The sequence below is a fragment of the Drosophila montana genome, unplaced genomic scaffold (genome assembly GCF_035044405.1).
Source record: "Drosophila montana isolate Dmon_TW-CO22-7 unplaced genomic scaffold, ASM3504440v1 contig_402_1, whole genome shotgun sequence".
Taxonomy (NCBI): Eukaryota; Metazoa; Arthropoda; class Insecta; order Diptera; family Drosophilidae; genus Drosophila; species Drosophila montana.
Genome location: NW_026998739.1, coordinates 549,839 through 569,717, shown reverse-complemented (window position 1 = coordinate 569,717; position 19,879 = coordinate 549,839). Strand labels below are relative to the sequence as shown.

Here is a 19,879-nt window from a genome sequence, read left to right as displayed (position 1 = left end):
AGAGGATTTCATTTAACAATGCAAAAAAGGAAGATAACTAACATTTTATAAAGGAATAAAGTTTAATGTACGGGAATTTCATTTTATAATGAAAAAATACTACCAACGAAAATTTAATAAAAGTTTGTGTTCTTACATTTTATTAAATTATAATTAACACACCTTTAAATAACTTTAAAGGTATTTTTGAAGCATTCGTTAAAGCACGTAAAATTATACAAAGAAATCAATTTTGTAGCCGTGACTTAGTTAACTATGAAAGTATAAAACCCCGTATGAAAGATCAAAGGCAAAGTTTTTCGTTTTGGACACTAACAAATTATAAAAATGTTCTCAGCTCTTTTTTTTTAATGATGGTACATTTTTACCAAGGCAAATGTGTTTTATAGACAAACCTAATCATCCATTTGAGAGATTAGTTTTCTCTGTTTCCTGATCAGTAACATATGCATGCCCCAGAAGGTGGCTAATATTGTACTCCCTTAACGTGTAACCCCTTGGAAAGTGGTTGTCCCTAACGATTTGATATGTTGTTTGTTCAATAAAAAATAATAAGCAAACGTAACAAGCGCCGTCAACTACGCCAACGAATTCGTTAGACACATTGCATCAAATATTAGGAATCGAGTTGCGTAAACAGCGCATAGTTTTAAATCTAAATATAATAATAACTATATCTATATACATATAGTTATATTGATAATAATGTCACAAGCTGTGGGCGCTGTAGCGCCGCGCAAGGAAGTAACCGGCTTGCATCGCATGACACAGAAGGGCCTTAGAGATCTGTGCAAGAAGGACAAGCTATATCAGACGCCGCGTCTTAACGACGTCCTCTATTTGCACTATCAGGGTAAAAACTGAATGAACAGCTGAGTTTACTAAACTGGTAATAATTAGTAATTAACAATTTACAGGCTATCAATATATCGAATGCTTGGATGAGTACACTGAACTCAAGTGCCTGTGGCTGGAGTGCAATGCCATATCGGAAATCGAGGGTCTGGACAAACAGAGCAAACTCAAATGTCTCTTTCTTCAAAACAATCTTATCAAACGCATCGAGAATTTGGCCTCGTGTCCCGAATTGGACACACTGAACCTCAGCTCAAATCATATACGCCTGATTGAGAACATTGGCTCCGATATATTGCCCGTTCTGAATACACTTAATATATCGTCCAACTATTTAAAGGACAGCGAAAGTCTGGCCCATTTGGTCGACTGTAAGACTTTGGCCGTGCTGGATTTGTCAAATAATCGCATTGATGACATACTGGTTGTTAAGATCTTTGAAAAGATGCCCTGCCTGAAAGTTTTGGTGCTGCAGGGCAATCCTGTCGTATCACGTTTGCCGCAATATCGCAAGACCCTGATTTTAGCCTGTGTGAGTATGAAAAGGAAAAACTAATACAGTTGGCAGACGTATTATGATATATGCTATATAATATCTATATCAGCTAAATGATAAAGTGGTCTGAGAATCATTAGATTTGGCTTATTTGTTATTAATATACCAAAGCTTGTAATTCGCAACTGGTTAAAGCCTCGTTTACCAGGCTTTAAAGACTTACTGCTCATTATTTGTTTTTAATAAAAGTAAAACATATTTATCTAATAAATCAAAAGGCCAAATAAAGTTGCCCAAGTTTGTGGGATATAAAAATTCCGGTGCAACGGAGAAAAAAATCTTCTAAATGAATTTAAATACAATTTTTTAAAATTCCTGTATTCTATCACTCGTAGAAGGAACTAACCTACTTGGACAGTCGACCTGTATTCCCACGTGATCGCGCTTGTGCCGAGGCCTGGTAAAAAAAAAAGACTAAAACATGTTTTATATACAATCTACATAAACATTTCTGAACCTTAGGAAACGTGAAGGCTATGAGGGTGAACGCAAGGAAAATATGCGCTGGAATCGCGCAGATCGCAAGAAAATGCGTGACAGCGTAAACTGTAAGTTCTTGTATTTACCGTAAGATCTATTTAATAAGCCCCTTTCCCCCTTCTTAGATACCATCAAACTGCGCAATCGTCATCGCCCGGCGGATCAGCAAGATGCATTGATAAGTTCAACAGATTCAGAAACGGAACAGGAAGCCGACAAGGGAGCGGAAAAGACACGTGTGAAAGCCGCGCTAGAATATGGCTGCGTGGATGATATGTGGAGTGAAGTATCTGGTGACAATAAAGACAACGATAGCTCCGGTACATCGGGCACAGCTGATGAAGCCAGCAACGGTTCGCAAGCAGACGATATAGCTGAACAGTTGAGCAATCGTCAGGCAAAGCCGTTGGAGGGACGCCCAAAGGTGCTGCATGAATCACAGCTTGCTGATGCGCCACATCCAGAGGAGCAACTGGAGGTGGAGGTTCCCCAAAGGGACGATCAGGAGACACGAACAGGCAAACGTATATACATAGAGGAAGTTAAACTAGACGAACTAGATGTGGAACGTAAGAGAGCAAGGCTACAGGAGGAGGAAACGACAAAAGTAGAGAACAAAAATGATGATCCAAAGCTTGAAGAAACCAAAGTGGACGCAAAACCAACTGAGCTGGAGGAAGCAGTAAAGGAAGAACAGGAAAACAGCGCAAACAACGAAGTGGAAGCTAAGGAATTACCGGAGCTCATTAATGAACCAGAAAGCGGCTCTGAACTGGATCAAAACAGCGCGGCGGATCTAGAGAAATCGAGCGAGAAATTAGGCGCCATAGCTTCAAACAATGCTGGCGAACCGTCAGCCGAGCAAATCAAACAGGAATGTATAGACCGAATGTACGAGTCCTATGGTACGGAAATATTTGCAGAACAGCCCGAGTTCAGCGCGACAATGCTGGAGAAGGGAAACCCCAATAATGAACTCGAGTCTAAACTAGACCCTGAGGAAATGCCCAAGTTGCGGTCGGAGGTTGTGAATAATGTAGTCAAGACCAAGGAACAATTGGAATATGAAGAGGAATGCGTCGAGGCAAATGGTATAGTGGAATATAATATAGAAGAGCTCAGTAGCCAATTGGACGAGGACTTGGAAGAGCTGCGGCAGCCGCTTGATCAACTGCGAGGCACGCCGGAATATCAAGCTAGGGAAACAAATAGCAGTTCCGACGAGGAGAAAGAAACGGATAAGAAGAAGTGCATTGAATTGACAACTGTGACACGTTCTCTACGCATAATAGAGGAGTTTAGCGTGCGCAGGGAACGCATATGTGAGGACATGAAGGATCAAGAGAAAAGAGCTCAGGACGAGCATGAAAACAAAGTGCTAATAGAAGAGATGGAAACAGAGCAAATTGAAACAGAGCTAGATGAAATGGATGCTGCCTTTGCCAAGGCACTGGATGAATGTACAGATGATGTGCCTAGGCGTGTTTTTGGAGCTGGCTGCGATACGCCCAGCTATGAATGGCGTAAGGAGGAATGCCTGCGTCAATTAACAATCAAAGAGACCCGTTCAGTGGTCAACGAGGATGAGTACCAGATTGAATTACTGAGTGCGGAAACAAGCCACGCACAGGCTGAGTTAATTTGTGAGGAGATGAGTAAAAAACTGGCGGCGGATGAGGCATCGTTACGCGAGCTATTGCAGGAGCTGGAGGACGAGGCAGATGTCCTGTACGACATCACGAGCACCTTGGATGAAGAAAACTTTACCAAGGCACCGGAGCCACCCGTTGAGGAGGTGTGTGCCGCGCTCATTGATGAGCTTATCGACGAGCTGCAGTATCAGGAGATTATCAAGGGACAGAATATTAAATGCTTCGATTTCGGACTAATTGAATCGGATGAGGAGTATAGCTATTCGGCAGAGCCCAAGACTGAGAAGCAAATGCCGCCGGAGCTGGAGGATCCGGCGAGCGGCAAGTCGCTGCGCGAATGCATAGACGCTTTTGGCGATTTTCTTAGCTCGGTCAGCGAGCGCAAAAAGCTGGGGAAATTGGATAGGAAAGCCACAAGCAGCTCGGACAAGGTGCAAGCAGCCAAAGAACTGCTCAAGTCTAGAATGCTAACGTCCTACAAAGAGGAGAGTCCCGCGGAGCTAGATGCCGAACTGGCCAAGCTAGAGGAGAAAACCAAACGTCGCGTGGCGGCCATGGCAACGCGTTGTTTTGCCAAGCGCGAAGACTACGAGGACACACTCGACGTGGTGGACAACAAGCTGGTGATTGTGAAAAAGGATACAGGCAACGTAGAGGATCTGCCCCCACCGCCAGCGCTCATCAGTGACAGCGAGAGTGACAGCGAGGGCGAGTGTTCCGATGGAGACGATGGAGATGATGCCTATGATACCGCCGAGGAAACTAACGGAGCCACAACTTCTCGCAGCATGTGGCCAAAAGCTGAACCAGAGCCAATGCGAACAAATGAAGAGCTAACTGTGGTCGAGCGCAGGGATGAGGATAGTGTGGTCGATCAGTCCATTGATGAATTCTACTCGCTTGAGGCAAGAGCCGCCTTCAACTCACTGGACTCGGAGTTCCTGGAGAAACTGGATCTGCAAAAGGTGATTGGCAGTGATGGCGAGATAACAGTGGAGGGCATGCGCAGCTACGACGAACTAAGGGCTGGCCTAAAATCCGAAGACATCCATAAGGAAGAGAATCCAGGTGCACTGGTGAAACAGGATGAAATGCTGAAGGATTTAATCGAACGCAAGCGGCAGCAGGAGGAACGCGAACGTCAGCAAGAAGAGCTGGCGAGTTCGCAGGATTTGGGTGCACTTAAATTGAAAACGAAATCAATTATGGACAAACTGGAAGACGAGATTGAAGAGGCAGGAGCCGGGAAAAATTTGCAAAAACTAATGTGTGGTTCGGAAAGACCCAAAGAGCTGCTTGGTCCGCAAGAGGAGGGCAATAGCGACCAACAGGAAGATCCTCAGCGGGTGCAGGAAGATTTTACTCCAATACAATTGACATTGGGTGGCTGTAAAATATATGAATTGAAAAGCCAGCTGCCTGAAACAGGCAACGGGGAAGAGCCAGCGCAAGAAACAGTAGAAGAGAGAAGCGATGGGAACGATAAATGTAATTTAGAGCAAGAAACTGTTAAAGAAGCTGTAGAACAACCAATCGATGAATCTATCGAGACGTCCACTGAGAAACCAGAAGACACGCCCAGCGCTGATCCGGAGCCCACAAAAACAGCAATAAACCCCAATGTAAGCATAGATGACGATATTATCTCCGATGCACCCTCCGACTACGAGTCTGAAGAAGAAATACCCGTTGTAGAGCCGCCAAAACTGCCCGAGGGTGCGCTCAATGAATTGTTTAGCAATCAGTTTGAAGATGGCCAAAAGTTGGAGCGTGAAAACGAAGAGGCTTTGCGCAAGCAGCTCTTCAGTTTGCCCCTCAGAGCTTGGACAAGTCAGGAAGAAGATTCCATTCATCAAGAAGACGAACGTTTGGCAACAGGCAATGAAAAGTCAGAATCGGAATCAGCTCTAACCACAGATGTGGACGATGAGAGTTCGGAGCTGGAAGCCAACAAAAGCTCACCAGAACAAACCAAAGTCGTCGAGGAAGACGACGCAACAGATACCGAATCGAATGGGGCCGTAGGCGAACTCGCACGCAATGCCAAGCGTCAATGGGCTAAAATATCACAGAAGCTAAATGAGTTCATTGCGGCGGATGATATGAAATTGCTGGAAAAGAGTCAATTCAATGAGGACGAAAGCAACGGCGAAGACGACTATGAACTGGAGGCTAGTCTAAAAAAACTGAATACTATTTATGAAGATTGCGAGACACAAATAAAGAATTCCAAGCCGCCAAATGCACAACAATTGGAAGAGTTAAACAAAGCTATTGATAAAACCGAAACACAGATATGCGCAGAGTACGCTGTTGAGAGCCAAGAAGAGAAATTTAAAGAAAATGCCCATGAGAATATAGTACTAGAAGACTTAGATCTCACTATTCAAGAGGCTACGGAAGAGTTTCCTCAATTAACTGAAAACCTAGAAGAAAAACTTAAAGAAAATGCACATGAGAGTGTAGTACTAGAAGACTTAGATCTCACTATTCCAGAGGCTACCAAAGAGTTGCCTCAGTTAACTGAAAACCTAGAAGAAAACCTTAAAGAAAATGCTCATGAGAATCTAGATCTAGAGGAGGTAGAGCTGCCTATTCAACAGGTTGGCGAAGAGTTGCCTCAGTCAGCTGAGAATCCGCCCAAGCCTATTATACGATTAGATTATTTTGAAGCTATTGAACCAGATAATGCTGATTCAGCTGATTTCGATACAAAAACAGAGCTCAAGACCGAAGAGATCGAGTGTAATTTGGAGATCCTTAATTATGATGGCGATGCGGTCGTGCAGGAGGTCAGTGTGAATGCACAGGTGACCTACGAGCTTAAATAATAAATCTTGTTGAGTTTATGTTCAACTACAATTGCATCAAACAATTTGTCTTTTAATCATGTGTACAATTTGCACATTTTATACAACACACACCTCACCACGTGTAAGAACACTTTTGAACCCATTGATAACATCAGGAGAAGTTCAAAATCGAAAACCGGTTTGAACCGACTTAAAATTCTAGTACATAGCAATTAATACAAAAAAAAAATAAAAATAAAAGAGCCAATGAAAAGTATATACATGATTTATAAATATATTATGTGTCTGAGAGATTAGAGGGACTGTATGTTATGTTTACGGCTAGTTCGATCGCCTATCAAAATTGGCACATCCTGAGTTACTTGAAACCGGTTTGGCGTAGCGCGCAAACCGGTTTTTTGCTTTGTTTTGATGACTTAGCTGAGGGCACTCGAACAGGTTATCGTCGAAAACTTATCAGTGAAAAGAATTGTAGCTCTCTTCCCAGCGAGCAGCCGAAGAGTGCGTGCTCAGTTTATTGGACTCTACTGTATTCTAAATATGTAACATACATATATATGCATAATTGCATAACACAACATAGCACCATCTGTATATATATATATATAATATAGTCAACTGACAACAGCTATCAGCTAGGAACTCTTGGGGGGGTCATCTATTATATTTTTGGAAAGTTGTTTATTCAAACATTTCAAGAACTTGCCAAGTTCAGTTATACTCGAGATAATGGCAGCTGCCTAATTTCAAACCAGTTTTGACCAGTTTGATTTCCAAATTTTATTATGATCGTTCGTCACTTCACAATCTTATCTAGATCGCAGTCTTAAGAGGTCTGCAGCGGAACTTGGGGGGGTAAAGTAGGTCAGTGGTGAAAACGTTCAACGTCCAAGTTATCGGTCAAGTAATCATTTTGATAGTTGGGACGGAATTCCATATAAGGGATTCGGTTACAATTTTCGTAGAATGTGTCTCGTTAATTTTTGACAATCAACAACTGTTTTTTGAGAATATCTTGAAAATGGAATCAAATTTAGGTTGTGAAGGTTCTCGTATAGTAAACAGAAATCAAACATATTTTATTTTATTAGCTTATTGAGGTGTATCCTTTATTTTCTGAAAGAAGAATCACTTCCTTGGTGTGTAAATATAAGTATGTATATATAAAAGCAGTGAGTATAGGGTATGTCGCTTATCGTCAAATTAAAATAGTTTCTTCGATTTTCTTAAAATGGTATTTTAAAAATAGCATGTCCGAACTGAGCACAGATTATCCTTGTCGGTATACGTTAACTAGACCAAAAGATCGCATAATTTGAAAAGCAATGATCTAAATATTAAACATAAATAAATTTATTAAAATAAGAAGTTTGACGAGCGCGTTCGTTTCGCGTAGTAAAATGTCACGCAAACATAAATTCAGAGCTCCATTTTTAGGTATATAACGAGCCGAATTGCATGAGCACAATCAGATAGGTGACCATGGCCGTAAAGATCTATGGAAATTAAATTATTAATTTGATAATTTAACGCATCCATAGACAGCTTAGGGACCTACCGACATTAGCAGGCTATAGTCAATGTCCATAAAGCCCTCGGCGCTAATGATCAATGCATCCTGTTCCACCTGCATGGCGAACTCGGCCAGGACTGCATTGTATGCCAAAGTTGGCGGTACGGCTTGGCATTGGGCAGCACAGGCCAGGCCACGCACATGGCTGCCAACGAGCATATGCTACAAGTTTGGGTTTCAGTATTAGACCGAGGAATATGGGAAGAATTCAAGTATTCACCTGTCGCTTGCAGTACTCGCCGCAACGGCAGAAGATGAAGATCAATATGAGCAGCGGCACAAAGGTCGAGCAGGTCATGTAGATGAAAACAAAGCTATAGATGTCAGTCAGAACCAGCAGCGACCAGTATATATTAACGATGCTATCCAAAAACATAACCACAAAGATGCAGACAATCGACCAGCCAAACAGGCCATTATAGAGTTCAAATAAACGATATAGCTCCATATAGGCGCGCTTCAGGCTCAACAAATACTCCAAGGAGCACATTTGCTCAAATTTGACATTTAGCTGCGAATGGGCGCCCAGCAGACGATAGCTGTGCACCGCCTGCAGACGCCGATCCAATAGCTCCACATGATAGCCAAGGAGCTCAGCATAGAGCAGCAGCAGCAGGCACTGAACACGATTGATGAATACGGCGCCCAGCGAAAACCAAAAGTAGCCAATATAATCAAAGTGTAGCACCACATATACAGATGGAAAGAGTGAGACAAAATTGATAATGCCCAGTACAAAATACTTGACATATCTGGTCCAGGGCCAACCCTTAACTGGCTGCTGTAGTTCGCACTGGAAATGCAATCGCAGGCACTTTAACTGCAGACAAAATTCGTAGTATCTTTTATACTGGCACATCACTTGCAGTTCGACAACTGTTCAGAGAGAAAATTCATTATATTGCATATACATATATATCGACTATTAAGTTGGGATCGATACACGCCTGACATGGTCACAATCTGCGATATGAACACGGTGCAGCTCACCAGCATCGATACCAGTAAGTCATCCACTGGTGAGGCAAAGAATACTATATAGAAGGCCACTCCGAGGTTCAGAAATATAATGAAAATCGTATAGATCTTTTGTAGCTGCTGCTGTGGCGCCTTCTCGGACCACGGCACCAGACCCAATATGGCAAAGTATTTTAGGTAACGCTGCAGAGCGTAAAGCATGTTCAGCTCTGAAGGTGTAAATGGATACTAAGTACAGCAAGTGCTGCTAAGGATAGCTACTAGCCACAAATTTAAAGATTATTCAAATTTGATATGCCTGCTAATTAAATTCAATAATTAGCTAAATGGCAAAGGAGTTGGACGGAGGACAATAAACACGATTAATTTAGATATTACGATAGATTCATATAAACAAGATTCGAATAAATCATGAAATAGAAATTTATATTTAATACAAACAGTTTTATATATTTAAATGTGTGGATATATAATTTTAGCACTTACCGAATATAAATGAAAAGTCTGCGCGGGTTCGTAGTCCAAGATGGAGCATACATATTAGATAATGCTAAAAAAAAATGAAAACAATATTAGGCTTCTGATATATATTTTCATTATTTCACATGCATAATGTATGAGGTTAAAAAACTCTTTTGAAAATCATATTTTAGAATCACGAGTATGATTTTAGCTATATAGTTATAAATATCAACTCAAATATTAAATTAAATTTTAAATTAAAATTAATTATAATAATATGAAACGAGAAGGAAGGGCTATCTTCGGCACCCCGAAGATTTAATACCCTTGCAGACCCAACCTTTTCATAATGCTTACAGTGCTTTACCCGTATCTAAGAAGCACAGGGAAAATAGATATTGGTTAAGATGTCTTGAAAAACAAAAAAGTTTTCCATACAACAACTTAATTTCGACCGATCGTTCCTTTGGCAGCTATATGATATAGCGGTCCGATCCAGCTGGTTTTGACATACATATGTACTGCGTGCAACAGAAAGAGGGATTTTCGCAAAGTTTCATGAAGATAGCTTCAAAACTGAGAGACTAGCTAGAAACAGACAGACGGACAGGGCTATATCGATTCGGCTGTTGATACAGATCATGAATATATATACTTTATGGGGTCGGAGATGTCTCCTTCTATGCGTTACACATTTCACGACAAAATTATAAAACCCTCTGCAAGGGTATACAAATATTATAACAATAATATCAATAATAGTAAGAAAAACAATCATATTAATAACAGGTATGTTTATGTTATACAACAACAAAAATACTTAATACTTAATAAAAATTTTTTGTTATATTTATCTTCAAAACAGGTTTATAAGATTTTTAATTTATTTTGTACGCCAATGAACCTGTCGCCCAATGCTCTAATTGAATTATTTGTTTTTATTGTTTGTTTTTTTCATTTTACATTAATATAATATGATAAAGCACAAAAAGAATTCAATAAATATTAGAATTTTTAAGAATATTTATTTCGCGTGTTCTACATTTGGAAAAACTGTTTTAGTTTTATTTTATTAGATTAAGTTTGACGCAAAAGTAAAAAGTAGTAAACTAATAATAAATGTCGCGAGAAGAGCAGCTAGACTATAATTCATTAATTGATATATATATATATAAATATATAGATTATTAAAATAATCTTTCTGATAATCGTAGTCTGTCCTACATTAGCTCTTTACATAAACACAATCAAATAAAATCTATACTGAACGTTAATTAGCAACAATTAGACACTGCTTAACTAAATGTGTACAATCCCCTTTAACATATTACTAGGTAATATACTAAGTATTTTGCACACTTTTCTATTTGTAATCACTGATAACATTTCAGTTTACTTTCCCAATAACCAGTTCAATCCAGACGTTTAGCTCATAATATATACCTATGTGTTGGTTGCTATTACAAATTGCAGTCTGAGTCCATGTAATACCTAGAAAAGTCACCCAGATGAAACTCAAACCTAAAACGTGCCGTTAAATGGGCGAGGCTTAAATAATGAATGCATCTGGTTTGAAATGTTTGTTACCAAACTTTCCATTCACTGGGGCCTTCACCAAACATCAGGCCCACAATTCACTGATCATGCCTAATCATCATGCTTATCAAAATTGCGTTTAGCTGCGACGAGAACTCTGAAGCTTTTCGAGCTGATAAGCGATACGTCCAACTTGTTGTTGTTGTTGTCTTCTTTTTTGTACTTAATTATTGGAAAAGTAAAAGTATATTATAGCATATGTATGTGCATACATATACGAATACATATTTCGAAACGGTAGCGAACGTAGTGCATGCCTATGCTCGCTTTTTTTTTTATTACTAGAATCAGCTGATAATATTGGGCCGGCTCTAGGTATAAATACGACCCAACAATGTTCGATGCGATTCAGTTAATAGAAGTAGTTCGAGCGCTGTGCTGGCTGCTTCTCAACAAGAATAGAGCAAAAAGTGAAATAGCTTAGGGAAAAGTAATTCCTACATCAAGTGATTTTATAAGGAAATAAACTAAAGCAAAACGAAAAGAATATAAATTATTATAATTTTGCAAACGCGTTTATAGCCGAAATAATAATGAGTGTTAGTATACGATTTGTAAACTATTTTAATATTTTTTTCTGATTTCAACTAACTTCCAATTAAAAAAAAAAGGAGACTTCCGGCATCCTCTATGCCATTTTAAACATTTAAAAAAACATTTTTTGTTTTAGCTTGTAAATAAGTTAAATCGCATTTGCAAGCATTAAGTTAAATTTGCAATCTTATTATTAAAATTATATTTATTCATATAAATTTTCATAAATATTATACAATTTTATAATATTTTCATTATATAAATATAATATTAATATTATAATTATGAATATTATAATTAATAAGTGCAATTTAATTTTCAAAAAAAAAGCCCACCAGTTAGGAATTTGAACTCGGACCATTGTTGCCTAGCTGCCTGTGCTAGTGTGTTTTTTTTTGTGAGAGTCAACAGTTTTTTGTAAATCCGTGCAGAGGGATATATATATATTTTTGACAATGTGCGTAACGAGGCATTTCCGGTCCCATAAATTATTTTTACTTGATCAGTTAAAACAGCCAAGTTGATAAGCCATTTCCATTTTCGTTTCTTTTACGCGCAGTTTTTTTTTAAATTTATATCTTTCAAATATTTGAATGAAAATTAAAGTTGTTCCTCATTTCTTTCTATTTTGGGAATGTAAATTCTTCATTATTTTGAATAAAGTTTTTGTATGAGAGTGTTGTGTGGCTGTTAAAGGTTTTAATCTGCGGCACACTGAAAATTAGGTTTTTTTTTCAAGCTGTCGCTCCATGAATTTACACTCAAATAGTATAAACAACAAAAAAAAACACTCGCTAGTTATTTCACCAGGTGTTCCTAGGTTTAAGGTGTACACAAACTTATAAAGTTAAATATATAATTATATTCATATTCTAAAAGAATAATATTCCATGTTCTATAATTGACCCGTTTTCTAGTTACCCTGTAAAATAGCTTGTTATTTGCTTGTCTTTTTTTTGTCAAATTTAGAAAAAAATGTTGAAATAAAATTAAGGCTCATATTAAATACCTTTGCTTCTTTTATAATAACTATTTTTTTTCTACTTACCTTGTGATTGATTAAATTCTATATTTTGTATGAAATAGTTGTTATACCAATATGATAATGTTGTGATCCGTAATGCATATTAAATTTAGTTGTATTGCCTTTTTACAGTCCAGTCTGCGCATTGCGATTATTGGCCAGAGCAATTTTGCGGCCGATGTGCTGGAGTTGCTTTTGGAGCGTTCCATTTTTCAAATTGTGGGCGTGTTCACCATACCTGACAAGGGCAGTCGGGAGGATGTTTTGGCCAGCACCGCAGCCAGCCACAATATACCCGTCTTCAAGTTCGCCAGCTGGCGCCGCAAGGGCGTGGCCCTGCCCGAGGTCCTGGCGCAGTACAGATCGGTGGGCGCAACGCTTAATGTGCTGCCCTATTGCTCCCAGTTTATACCCATGGAGGTGATTGATGGCGCTCCGTTGGGCAGCATTTGCTACCATCCCTCCATATTGCCCAGGCATCGCGGCGCGAGCGCCATATCCTGGACACTCATCGAGGTAAGCAGCAGGAGCGCGAATATTTCGCACCGATTCTAATCCTCTTTTTTGATTTTTTAACAGGGCGACGAGGTGGCCGGCTTTAGCATTTTCTGGGCGGATGACGGTCTGGACACTGGACCGTTGCTGCTGCAACGTCAGACCAATGTTGAGCCGACGGACACCTTGGACAGCATCTACAAGAGATTCTTGTATCCGGAGGGCGTCAAGGCTATGGGCGTGGCTGTTGATTTGGTAGCCAAGGGCACAGCGCCGAAAATAACCCAAACCGAGGTGGGCGCCACCTATGACCCGGCCATGTTCAAAGCCGAGAATCAGCTGCTGAATCTGCAACAGTCCGCGGAGCGCATATGGAATTTTGTGCGTGGCCTGGACTCGGTGCCGGGAGCCATAGCTACCGTGCTCGAAGCCGATGGCAGTGAGCAGCAGGTGCGTTTCTTTGGCGCGCATATCTATTCGGCTGGACCCGTTAAGGGCGGACAGCCGCTGAAGCTGAAGGGTCTGGCCAAGCCCGCCTGGGTCCACGAGGGCGGCCTGCTGATCGAGGGCACCGACGGCGCCTTTGTGAATGTGCGTCGCATTAAGCGTGGCTCGAAGATGATCAATGCCAGCGATTGGTTCAAGCAGGCGGAGCACCAGCCCATTACGGATTTCACCGAAGATGAGTTGGCCAAGCGGACGCAGCTGTCTGGCATTTGGCAGGCCATACTCAAGGAGCCCATCGAGGCAACGACAGATTTCTTTGCCGCCGGCGCTGGCTCCATGGACGTGGTGCGTCTAGTGGAGGAGGTCAAGGAGGCATTCGATGTGCCGCTAGAGAATGAGCACGTCTTCATGGCGCCCGTCTTTGAGGAGTTCTTCGATCAGCTGATCAGAAGCCTGCGCCAGGGCAGCGGCGACGCCAGCGCCAAGCAGCTCAACTACGAGTGTTTCCTGCTGCAGGCGAACAAGCGTGAGATTCGTGTGCCCACACAGCTCTTCATCAATGGCGCATTCGTCGATGCCGAGCAGCAGCGCACACTGGACATCATTAATCCCACCGACGAGCAGGTGCTCTGCCAGGTGGCCTGTGCGAGCGTGGACGATGTGGACAAGGCGGTGCAGGCGGCGCACAAGGCATTCTATGGCGACTGGAAGCAGGTGTCGGCCAGGCAACGCGGGCAGCTCATGCTGAAGCTGGCCGATCTGATGGAGCAGCACAAGGAGGAACTGGCCACCATCGAGTCCGTGGACTCGGGCGCCGTCTACACGCTGGCCCTGAAGACCCACATTGGCATGTCCATCGATGCGTGGCGCTACTTTGCCGGCTGGTGCGATAAGATCCAGGGTAATACGATACCCGTGAATCCGGCCCGGCCCAACAATGTGCTGACGTTTACGCGCAAGGAACCGATTGGTGTGGTTGGCCTGATCACGCCCTGGAATTATCCGTTGATGATGCTCTCCTGGAAGATGGCCGCCTGCATAGCTGCCGGCAATACCTGCCTGATCAAGCCGGCACAGACATGTCCCCTGACGGCCCTCAAGTTTGCCGAGCTGACCGTGCTGGCCGGATTCCCGCCGGGCGTCATCAATGTGCTGCCGGGCAAGGGCTCTGATGCGGGTCAGGCTGTGGCCGATCATCAGCTGGTGCGCAAACTTGGCTTTACCGGCTCCACTCCCATTGGCAAACACATCATGAAATCCTGCGCTGCATCCAATCTGAAGAAATGCTCACTGGAGCTGGGCGGCAAAAGTCCTTTGATCATATTCGCTGACTGTGATCTGGACAAGGCTGTGAAACACGTGAGTATGGACTTTGGGTAGTTTGAGATTATTTATGTTCGTCCGTTTCGCTGCCGGTTTTTGACAAGCTTTTGGCGATTTCATGTAGTTTCCATGGAAATTATCGGTCCATAATTAAAAAAAAAAATGTGCCAATTCAAGTTATAAAATTCGCTTTGGAGCTAGTTTTTAAATCGAAAATATAGGGTTCAGTTTGGGCTTCGGTTGAGTTATTTGTTGGGCAACTAGTTTGAATTAAGTTACGATTCATGATAAAAAAAAATTAATTGCAGTTCGTAGCCCGAACCGGTTCGATTTCCATCTCAACAAGTTCTTTCTTTCTGGTTTTAATTTCCTGTTTCTTTCTTGCAGGGCATGTCCTCGGTCTTCTTTAATAAGGGTGAAAATTGCATAGCCGCCGGACGTCTCTTTGTGGAGGATCGCATTCACGATGAGTTTGTGCGTCGCGTGCTCAAGGATCTGCGCTCGATGACCATTGGCGATCCACTCAATCGGTCCACGGCGCACGGTCCACAGAATCATAAGGCGCACTTCGATAAGCTTTTGGAGTATTGCGAACGGGGCGTGGCAGAGGGCGCAACACTTGTGTACGGCGGCTGTCGCGTGCCCAATCTGAAGGGTTATTTCTTTACGCCCACCGTGTTCACCAATGTCGAGGATGACATGTTCATAGCACAGGAGGAGTCATTCGGTCCGATTATGATCATATCCAAGTTCAACGGCAGCGATGTGGACTCGGTCATGGAGCGTGCCAATCGCACCGAGTACGGACTGGCCAGCGGTGTCTTCACCAAGGATATTAGCAAGGCCTTGAGCTTTGCCGATCGCATCGAGGCGGGCACCGTCTTTGTCAATGTGTACAACAAAACGGATGTGGCTGCTCCATTTGGTGGCTTCAAGCAGAGCGGCTTTGGCAAGGATTTGGGCCAGGAGGCGCTCAACGAGTATCTGAAGACCAAGTGTGTCACCATTGAGTACTGAGTTAACTAAAATTTAACACAATTCAATGTTCGGTTAGTGGGAAAGAAAAGACTTACTGCATTTTTTATAGATACTACATAATTCTCAATAGGCCTAGGAATACGATTATTTTGTATACGAGTCTTCATTAAAACTCAATAAATATGTTAATGTGTGTAAATACGTGTATTATAAATCGGATTACTTGGGATTACAATCGAGTTTCCATAGACCGAGAATAAGTATGCAATAACTTCTTATTGTTGTTTTAAAAATAAGTTTAAATCGATCGCCCAAATGTTGATTTTTCAAACAACTTTGAAGTCCCGTCTCCTAATTAGAAGTAGAATGGATTTGTATTGAAGCGAAAAACTAACAATTGACTGATATCCACTAAATTTCAATATTTGGGACAATCTTTGAACTTTGAGGAAAATCGGATCAAAAGCAAAAAACTGTCATTCGAACGATTTTCACTAATTTTCCACACATGCAGGTGGAATTTTCAATATAATGAACATTTGTAAAGTTCTATGAAAATTAATTTGAAGCCAATCGGAACGAAAGTAAAAGATCTCTCATATGACCGACTTTCACTAGTTTTCCACACACGAGGGTGGATTTTCAAAATTCTGGTATTTGCTAGTATTTAAGGTTTGGACTGAACGTAGATCGTTAATTAATCAAAACAGTTTTTTTAGAATAAAAATTGTAAACCTTATTGTGATTTCTTTTGAATTTCATATCTTAAAACCACCTTTATTGGCTTCGACCTACTAGGTTGATTATAATACCAACACAAATTTACATAAATGTAACTGTGTTCAGTATTTAAATAGACGTTGGCAACACGTAGCGCTTACAAGCAGTCATTGAAGTCTAACCAACATTTCCGCAGAATTTCCACTCGGTGAATACAATAGCAATGGCTTAATGCCAACCCCAGCCAACACACACAGCACCCTGCTACCCACAGCCGCTCTTAACGACTGTGCAATTGCAATTGGTATCCAACTAAAAATATGCAGCCGCATCAGCAATCCCCGCAAGCAATCGCAGCGACAAACTCTGGTTCTTGCGTTGTCAACTTTTCGAGTGAAAAGTTTTGACAGCCAATGTGGGTCAAAATACTGAAAGCTTGTCGGTGGGCGTTAAATGCTCTATTATTGCTTTATGCTGCTCATCATTTATAAATTTTCAATGCATTTTTCTAATATTTCCAAAACTTTTGCAAGCATTTCGCATTAACTGAACATATAAAGGCCAAGGCGACAATACGCCGTATACGTAATATTTTTGTGTGTGTGTGTGTTTTAGACTTTAAACATTTTGTTTGCCTTTCCCTCTCTCTCTCTCTCTCTCTTAGTCTCTCTCTCTCTCTCTCTTAGTCTCGCTCCCTTCTCTACTCTGTAACATCATGTAATTGCATTAGCCGTTAGGGCATGTGTCCGCCATTTTCTATTGTTGTGGGCGTGGGCGTGTGTGTGTGTTTGTGTGCGCGTACATCCTGTTGTCAGCTCCTTCTAAATTTATGCAGCATCTTTTGCAGAGTTTCGCAAAGTACGTGTTTGCAACATTTTTTATTAATAGATGTTGCTTTATGTTGATTGGGGCGTGACAAGAACAAGCCTAGGCTTAAATGACACCCCAAAAAATATTGTATGTTTTTTATCATAAAACAATTTAAATGCAAGCAAGCGAGCTAAATTGACAAAAATTTTAGCAGAACTAACGAATAGAATTCCGATCAGAAATATGTATATATATATATAGTGGTAATGGAATCAATCATTTAATATATGCGTACTTGGTTAAATCTATTAAATTAATGAGATTGATAAGACATTTCGCATACACATACAGATAATTCAGATATAGAATATATAGCCATATAAATGGTTTCCATTGATTATGGCCTGATAAAATAATGAACTGTTGGAAGTAATAATATCCGATAATTTCTTTATGTGTTTAATAACTAATTGGGTAAAATTATCAGTATACATTTATATATTCATTGATGTATCTATATATATAAAAATATATTAATAATTTCTTTTTATATTCACAACGGGTTCTATATCTAATATATTTTTATATTTATCTCTTATTAAAAATTAAATTAATTAAAAACAGGTAGAGCTTCATTTTCTTCGGTACTATATCGTAACTATACCTTAAAGATAAGAACTTGTCAGGAAGAAATTGAAGCTTCTACCACCCAGGAGCTTCGCAATAACCGTTATTCGCAAGGACAAAAAGAAAAGAATACTCAAATACTTAAAGCGAATGCTGCGTATATAAATAAAAGCCAAGTAATGACAAAATATATGGGTGTGTGTGTGTGTGGCAGGGGAGGATGGAGATTGTTATAGGATACCGCAAGAACGAAATAAACCGCAATAAACACAAAACTAACAGTTAGCTGGAGCTTAAGCAAGAGCAGAATAAACCGCAATACACGCACACAAAAACTAACGGTAAGCAAGAGCTTAAATGTCAGCCATACAAACAGGTAAGCATTAAAAACCCAAAATAACTAAAGGCCCGGGATAACAGTGGCCAAGTGGAGGTGTGTGAGATTTGGGGGCGGATGTGCCAGAGAGCTGAAGAGCTGCATTTGGTTGTGTAACAAGCGTCGCGTATTCAGAACAGCTGAGATATGACGTAATTGGATGTGAGTGAAACAATATACGTATAATAATCACAGGCCAAAAACACCCAAGCCCTCCCCCCAATGCTGCATTAGAAATAAACTCTGCACGGCCTGGGCGTGCGACAAAGATGGATGTGTGACGATGGTTGGAGTGAGAAGAAGGGTCTTAATTTTTTTTCTATCAGTTTATGTAATTTGCCAATAGTCCGGCTTCTGTTTTAGCAAGTTGAGAGGAAAACTCTTTGGTGGAAAACTCTGGCAGCAAGTAATCAATAAATATTATATTACTAAACTTTGCGGGAATTTTGTTTGTTTCTCACGCTCTCGCACTCTGTTGCCTACTCTCTGGCGCTTTTACAGCGCATGCTTGCGGCAAATTGACTGGAAGTAGCTGTCGCTGTATTCGCCTTGGAAGCCCAACGGCAGCCTTTCCCACAGCTTGGGGGTCTATGTGCAGCGATTTGAAATCTATGCTAACTGGGCTGCAAGCGGGAGCTGAGCAAGCCGCTAGCTTCTAGGTCTAGAAATGAACGCGCTTAGGAGCTTTTTTAAAAGCTTAAACAAAAGAAATGGAATACAAAAGGAAACAATAATTATAGTGGAATGCATGTCTTTTACATATCGATATTTGCCTTTTAACATATTGATACTATGCTACTCCTAAATAGCATATACTCATTATTATTTTTTATTAGTATATTTATTTATTAGTAAGACCTTTTGAAAGTGTCGTGATGTATGTACTTAAACATACAATGAATCATTTTCCCAGTTTCGTTTTAATAATCATTAACTAATGCTGCCTCTTAATACATACTAAGTAATAGAACATGCTCTCTTAAATATAGTAGACAAATATACACATATGTACATATATTCAAAATTTGATTATTGATTATGGAGCTTTCATATGTTATACGAAATACTTATGATTTATCCTGAGCTATTCTGCGTATTTCAAATCAAAGAAACAGTTCTAGATAAGAACTCATGACTGTAAAAGCACAGCGGCAGCGAGGCCTACAGTTGGAGAAGCACAGCGCAAGCGGAAAGCTAGTAGCAACTGCTTGATATGCAGCTCACGGACGTGGTTCGAGAGCCACTGAATGAGATTGCAAATCGCAGCAGAAGCAAAAGCAGCCGCAGCAGCGGGCACGCCTGAAACCTTGAAAGCTTGCAGCCCAACTGTTTGTTGCTCTCCAGCGCACCACCGGCTAAGTGCCGCCCACAATGGCGCCACCCACAAGCCGAACGTCCAGCAAAGCAATCTGACGTTCCAGTGACGGCGACGACAACGCAAAGACATCGACGGCACCCAGCTGAGTACAAAGCTGCGAGGCGGCAAAAAAGCTCTGACTGTGCCTTTCCATACGCAATCGCTTGCTTGCCGCCACCCTCTGCTCAACCAAAGACAGATTCGCTTTGGACTGCGCACGACG

General features: G+C 41.1%; 3 protein-coding genes across 4 annotated transcripts; 2 read left to right on the top strand and 1 right to left on the bottom strand.

Moving 5' to 3' along the window:
* Positions 1-609: 609 nt before the first annotated feature.
* Positions 610-6,596, top strand: dtr (defective transmitter release). Its single transcript, XM_064697731.1, has 5 exons — positions 610-853; positions 918-1,387; positions 1,747-1,811; positions 1,874-1,959; positions 2,017-6,596. Exons 1-5 carry the CDS (start codon positions 706-708, stop codon positions 6,372-6,374), a joined length of 5,127 nt encoding a protein of 1,708 aa, XP_064553801.1. The 5' UTR covers positions 610-705; the 3' UTR covers positions 6,375-6,596.
* Positions 6,597-7,782: 1,186 nt separating this feature from the next.
* Positions 7,783-9,108, bottom strand: Gr39b (Gustatory receptor 39b). Its single transcript, XM_064698111.1, has 4 exons — positions 8,877-9,108; positions 8,150-8,805; positions 7,915-8,091; positions 7,783-7,852 (listed from the first exon to the last, which is right to left on the bottom strand). Exons 1-4 carry the CDS (start codon positions 9,106-9,108, stop codon positions 7,790-7,792), a joined length of 1,128 nt encoding a protein of 375 aa, XP_064554181.1. The 3' UTR covers positions 7,783-7,789.
* Positions 9,109-11,361: 2,253 nt separating this feature from the next.
* Positions 11,362-15,965, top strand: LOC135439006 (cytosolic 10-formyltetrahydrofolate dehydrogenase). Of its 2 annotated transcripts, XM_064697586.1 has the most exons (4): positions 11,362-11,504; positions 12,656-13,039; positions 13,103-14,824; positions 15,176-15,965. In XM_064697586.1, the coding sequence occupies exons 1-4, from the start codon at positions 11,499-11,501 to the stop codon at positions 15,803-15,805; spliced, it is 2,742 nt and encodes a 913-aa protein (XP_064553656.1). In that variant the 5' UTR covers positions 11,362-11,498; the 3' UTR covers positions 15,806-15,965. The 2 variants fall into 2 exon arrangements, with proteins under 2 accessions (XP_064553656.1, XP_064553655.1); XM_064697585.1 differs by lacking the exon at positions 11,362-11,504 and having other exon boundaries at positions 12,568-13,039.
* Positions 15,966-19,879: the final 3,914 nt, after the last annotated feature.

Coding starts and splice junctions, on each gene's coding strand:
- dtr (XM_064697731.1), top strand. CDS start 706: ATGTCACAAGCTGTGGGCGCTGTAGCGCCGCGCAAGGAAGTAACCGGC. Junction 1,388..1,746: donor AGACCCTGATTTTAGCCTGT/GTGAGTATGAAA, acceptor TATCACTCGTAG/AAGGAACTAACCTACTTGGA. Junction 1,812..1,873: donor CGCGCTTGTGCCGAGGCCTG/GTAAAAAAAAAA, acceptor TCTGAACCTTAG/GAAACGTGAAGGCTATGAGG.
- Gr39b (XM_064698111.1), bottom strand. CDS start 9,108: ATGCTTTACGCTCTGCAGCGTTACCTAAAATACTTTGCCATATTGGGT. Junction 8,092..8,149: donor GCGAGTACTGCAAGCGACAG/GTGAATACTTGA, acceptor CCAAACTTGTAG/CATATGCTCGTTGGCAGCCA. Junction 7,853..7,914: donor ACTATAGCCTGCTAATGTCG/GTAGGTCCCTAA, acceptor TAATTTCCATAG/ATCTTTACGGCCATGGTCAC.
- LOC135439006 (XM_064697585.1), top strand. CDS start 12,620: ATGCATATTAAATTTAGTTGTATTGCCTTTTTACAGTCCAGTCTGCGC. Junction 13,040..13,102: donor TATCCTGGACACTCATCGAG/GTAAGCAGCAGG, acceptor ATTTTTTAACAG/GGCGACGAGGTGGCCGGCTT. Junction 14,825..15,175: donor TGGACAAGGCTGTGAAACAC/GTGAGTATGGAC, acceptor TCTTTCTTGCAG/GGCATGTCCTCGGTCTTCTT.